Here is a 4,932-nt window from a genome sequence, read left to right on the forward strand (position 1 = left end):
GTGCGCACAGAATCCCGCTGGACGCGCAGCGGACGNTGTTTTTGAATCTAGTTCTCTCTCTTGTGAACATTTGCAATGATGATTTTGATTTTTAGAATGATTGGCTAAAACTTCTTGTGGTTTGGATCATTTGAGCTTGTATGTATCTCTTGAATGCTAAATGTCTTGAAGTAAGGTTTGAATGATGCTTAATGGATGTTTGATAGTGTTTTGGAGTGTTAGTGTGGACTCTAGGCTAACTTGGCCGGTTGCCTTAGGGAATTAGGGTAGAATCACTCACTTACGAGAGTAGGGAGTGTGTTAGACCTCTCCAACCACTTTTCTTTCCCACCTTTGAGAGAAGGGGGATTAGAAGACAAATAGAGCACACAAGGTGTTTGCTAGCATGCCTCTTTGAACTTAGGAGTTATGAGAATAACCCTAGTGTGTAGAAGGGAGTCCTTTGACCATGAGAATGGCTTAGGTATTTGTGTTTTTGTCTCAAGTATGTCCCTTAAGTATTGCCACACCGAAAACCTATAGGAAATCAAGAGTTTATGTACTTGTTAGATTGATCCGAACCCTCCTTCCAAATAGATTGTTCTTGCTCTTTTACCTTAGTTTGTCTACCTTAGCATGCCTTACACCCCTACTTTTTTAGGATTAGTTTTCGAAAACGAGGAACTCTTGTGACTACTCCCTTGTCTACCAAATCCTTTTCTACCATTCCTTGAGACCGACACTCGGGAACTTCTTCCCGTTTTATTCACCTACACTCTTTCCACCTCCCGCTAAAACACAACTTATCAAATAGTAATTGAGATGAGAGCGAGAGTTCCGATTCATTATTTAGTTACAAAAACATTGAAGGAATGTGTGAAGCGGGCTTTCCTTACGTTTCGCGTCATCCCTTTTCTTGTCTTCTACATTTATCTCACTTCACTTGTGAACTTCCCTCAACAGCAGTTATAGTTAAATTTAGGCATTCCACCTGCAAAGCTTTTGAAACCCCTCTCTCTCTCTATATGTATACACAGCCATACCATTAACTAAAACCATTTTCTTACAACAATGGAGGTTCCAAGAAATCCTAAACCATCCAAAGTAATTTCCTCTCCCCTTTACATTTTCTTGTTGAAGGATCTAATCGGCATAACCTTAATCTATTTCTGGGTTGAACTTTTGCAGATTATCGGAAGACTTATATTGATCGCCGTGTTGGTTGTTGTGAGTTGTTCAAGGGAGGTTGTTGGGCGCAGAGGACATAACGGGTGGCGCAGCTTCGACTACTCTGCTATCAGCTGCAGGCGCTTCACGGCGTCGTTGACGGATTTCGGGGGAGTCGGCGACGGAGTTACGTTGAACACCAACGCTTTCCGGTTGGCGGTCAATTTCCTCAGCCGGTTCGGGCCGGAGGGTGGGTCGATGCTGTATGTTCCCCCCGGGAAATGGCTCACCGGCAGCTTCAATCTCACCAGCCATTTCACACTGTTTCTCGATCAAGACGCCGTTATTCTTGCTTCTCAGGTTCGCTTTTCTCCTTCACCCTTTGCTAATCGTTTGTGGGGCAAGAGAGAATTAGGCGGAAAAGAATTGCAATTTTAGATAATAATATGGAAATAAAGTAAGAATTTAAATTCTAGTGTTTAGTGTTTGGTTTGTTTGGAATAAAATGAGCAAATATCAATTTTGGTCCCACAACTATTAGCAAAATGACAATTTTGGTCTACATATTTCATTTTTATCAATTTTGGTCCAACGACTATTGTTTACTACCAATTTGTTGGTATACAACTGATTCAGGACGAGAATGAATATCCGGTGATTGAACCCTTACCATCCTATGGTCGAGGAAGGGACACTGAGGGTGGGCGGTTCATCAGTCTCATCTTTGGAACCAACCTTACAGATGTTATTATAACGGGTATAAAAGCTACAAACTTGGTGCTTTGTTAACTGAAAACGAGATGAATCTTCACAAATTGTGAGATTGTTCATGATAATTCTTTTTTATCAGGGAATAATGGAACACTTGATGGCCAAGGGAGTCTTTGGTGGGACAAATATCATAAACGCACGCTAAATTATACAAGGCCTTACCTGATCGAAATCATGTACTCTGAAAATATTCAAATCTCCAACCTCACGCTTTTGAATTCTCCGTCTTGGAATGTTCATCCTGTGTACAGCAGGTACGTTAACTGCACCTCTGTTTTGTGAATTGTGATATGCAGTGTAGATCTTCTCAGTATTTTCGACTTCAAGTCTTGAATTTTCCTATAAAATGCAGTGACATTATCATTGAAGGGATCACGATTATTGCCCCTACAAGATCCCGGAATACCGATGGAATCAACCCAGGTATGCGATGCTAAACACGAAAGTTTCTCATAAGACCATTCAAGAATGTCTAAGTTTATCGAGAATTAATGCAAGAACTGGAGTTAAACTGTCAATTACATGTTATCTGTTGTCTGTTCTTTAGACTCGTGTACAAACACGCGAATTCAAGACTGTTATATTGTCTCGGGAGACGATTGTATTGCTGTGAAGAGCGGGTGGGATGAGTATGGAATTGCGTTTGGGATGCCGACCAAACAGCTAGTCATCAGGCGGGTAACCTGCATTTCTCCAACTAGCGCTGTGATTGCACTAGGCAGCGAGATGTCTGGAGGAATCGAGGATGTGAGGGCAGAGGACATTGTCGCGATTGATACAGAATCTGCAGTGAGGATCAAGACAGGAGTTGGGAGGGGAGGGTATGTGAAGGATATATACGTCAGGCGTGTGACCATGAAAACCATGAAATATGTGTTCTGGATGACAGGGAACTATGGCTCTCATCCTGATGACAAGTATGACCCGAATGCTTTCCCCGTGATCAAGAACATCAACTACCGAGACATGGTGGCCGAGAACGTGACAATGGCAGGGCGGTTGGAGGGGATTTCGGGCCATCCATTCACTGGAATCTGCATATCTAATGTCACCATTGAGATGGGACAACATGCTAAGCTCCCATGGAATTGCACAGACATTTCTGGGGTTTCAAGTGGTGTGGTTCCTCAACCTTGTGGGCTTTTGCCAGACCAGGGACCAGACAAGGTTACTTCATGTGATTTCCCAACAGAGACTTTGCCAATTGAGAATGTTGAAGTTCAGACTTGTGCTTTCAGACAGAGATTACGTATGGTATAGTGTGTTCTAAAATCACCCGTAAAGATAACCTTAAAAAAACAATTGTATCCGGGCAAACTCAGTCAAGCTGGTTAGACAGTCAGACTGTTATACACTCTTAAATAGTGGTTGTGGGTTTCCCTATTACTGCAAATCAAGCATGTTTCTAAATTGAAGATAATAAGAATGGATTGAAGATATTACTGGTTAGGGATTGTTTGGCGGAGGCTGGTAAAACTCCTAACAGTTAAGTCTAACACCTAACCTGTCTCAAATAATGTGATGACGGTTTATAAGTAAGAAAATAAGTTGTCTTCGCTACTAGTTATAGCTTTTGACGTGAGTGGTAAGTGTTTGATCCAAAGAAGTTGAATTAATATTGTTGGGCATGGCCCGTAAAGGGGCCATGTTAACACCCGGTAGCTGGGGGCCCATAACAATGTTAGCTAATCCTAATAGAAACTGATTATAAAATTGACTCCATTTTTTTTTAGAATTAATTTCAATAATGGTCCTCCGACTATATTGATTTTTCAAAATTAGTCCTTGACTTTTAATTTGAAAAATTTAGGTCCCTTGAGTTTGTAATTATTTCCAATAATGGTCCTTCCGTCAGATTAAAGTTAAGTGAACTTTAAATTAAGGGGTAAAATCGTCCTTTCAACTGCTTAGTGTATAATTCATGGTCTTTCTCCCTTCCTCCTCTAGTCCCGCCTCGCTATCGACTCATCGTCCGCGACGCCATGCTACAAAAATTCGTCGTCGTGAAATTCTTGGTCGGCTCGATCACGCCGAGGAGGTGGTGGGGCACGTCGCGCCGCTCCTCCTCCGTGATCTTGTTCGTTACTAATTCCATTCTCTGGTACACCTACATTTTATCCGAGTTTACCACCTCTGCCGAGAACCAGGTGGCCAGGTCAATGGAGAGTCTTGATTTTCCGGCGAGTGGGTCTCAAGAAGCCCCCAACACCACCAACGACACCAGCGATACCCACCTCAATGTAACTGACACGTTCAATGCCCTGACCGAGACGCCGCAGGATTTCGCCACTTTCACTCATGTGTTCTCGTCTAAGCCCAACTACGATTACTTCTACTGCGGTTCATCTCTATATGGCAATTTGAGCCCTTAGAGGGTACGAGAATGGGTGGCGTACGACAAAATTTGCACTTTTCACTTCTGGTGATTGATAAACGGAAATGTCAGTTTCTTTTGGAATTTGCATATTTAAATTTCTCGTGTTGAAACATTTTTTTACAACATATTTCAGGATTTTAGCTAATTAAAAACCATGTCCAAGGTGCAAGCGGCCAATTGAAAGAAAAAATCAAGGTTGCATGCACATCTCTCTGTAAATTTGAGTTATGCTGGTAAGGTCATTTTTTTTAGACAATGAACTCCTGTTGTTATTAGCACATTGTTACTCACTTGATAAGGTATTAAGGACTGCAGGCTCTGCCTAGGTCCATGGTCGGATCACAATGAGAAGACAAATGGCTTCTATGCATGCAACCGTTATGAAGCAGCAAAACAAGATGGAGCAGTAAGATTCTATAGTTTATATAATTCATTAATGTACATTTGCTATTTCTATAACAATAATGATTACTTGCTGCAGTTTGATGATGCTGAAAAGCGAATAGAGATGAATAAAAACTCTTTGGATAGATATACACATTACTATGACGGTACGAGAATGGGTAGCGTACGACAAGAAATCCCATTTTGTGTTCTACGACGCCCGCGGCGTACACCCTGGCGTGATGGAGGTGCTC

General features: G+C 41.9%; 1 protein-coding gene across 1 annotated transcript; it reads left to right on the forward strand.

The window, feature by feature from the left end:
* The first annotated feature begins 963 nt into the window (after nt 1-963).
* LOC116000287 (probable polygalacturonase) lies at nt 964-3,356 on the forward strand. The gene is made up of 6 exons (XM_031240354.1): nt 964-1,083; nt 1,168-1,506; nt 1,783-1,903; nt 1,997-2,171; nt 2,270-2,340; nt 2,465-3,356. Exons 1-6 carry the CDS (start codon nt 1,051-1,053, stop codon nt 3,175-3,177), a joined length of 1,452 nt encoding a protein of 483 aa, XP_031096214.1. The 5' UTR covers nt 964-1,050; the 3' UTR covers nt 3,178-3,356.
* The last annotated feature ends 1,576 nt before the right edge of the window (nt 3,357-4,932 follow it).

The sequence above is a fragment of the Ipomoea triloba genome, chromosome 12, assembly GCF_003576645.1.
Source record: "Ipomoea triloba cultivar NCNSP0323 chromosome 12, ASM357664v1".
NCBI classification, from domain to species: Eukaryota; Viridiplantae; Streptophyta; class Magnoliopsida; order Solanales; family Convolvulaceae; genus Ipomoea; species Ipomoea triloba.

What these genes read in the sequence shown, in the direction of transcription:
- LOC116000287 (XM_031240354.1), top strand. Translation starts at nt 1,051, where the DNA reads ATGGAGGTTCCAAGAAATCCTAAACCATCCAAA. An exon ending in GAAATCCTAAACCATCCAAA is followed by an intron (nt 1,084 to 1,167) that starts GTAATTTCCTCT and finishes GAACTTTTGCAG; the next exon opens with ATTATCGGAAGACTTATATT. An exon ending in GTTCATCCTGTGTACAGCAG is followed by an intron (nt 2,172 to 2,269) that starts GTACGTTAACTG and finishes TATAAAATGCAG; the next exon opens with TGACATTATCATTGAAGGGA.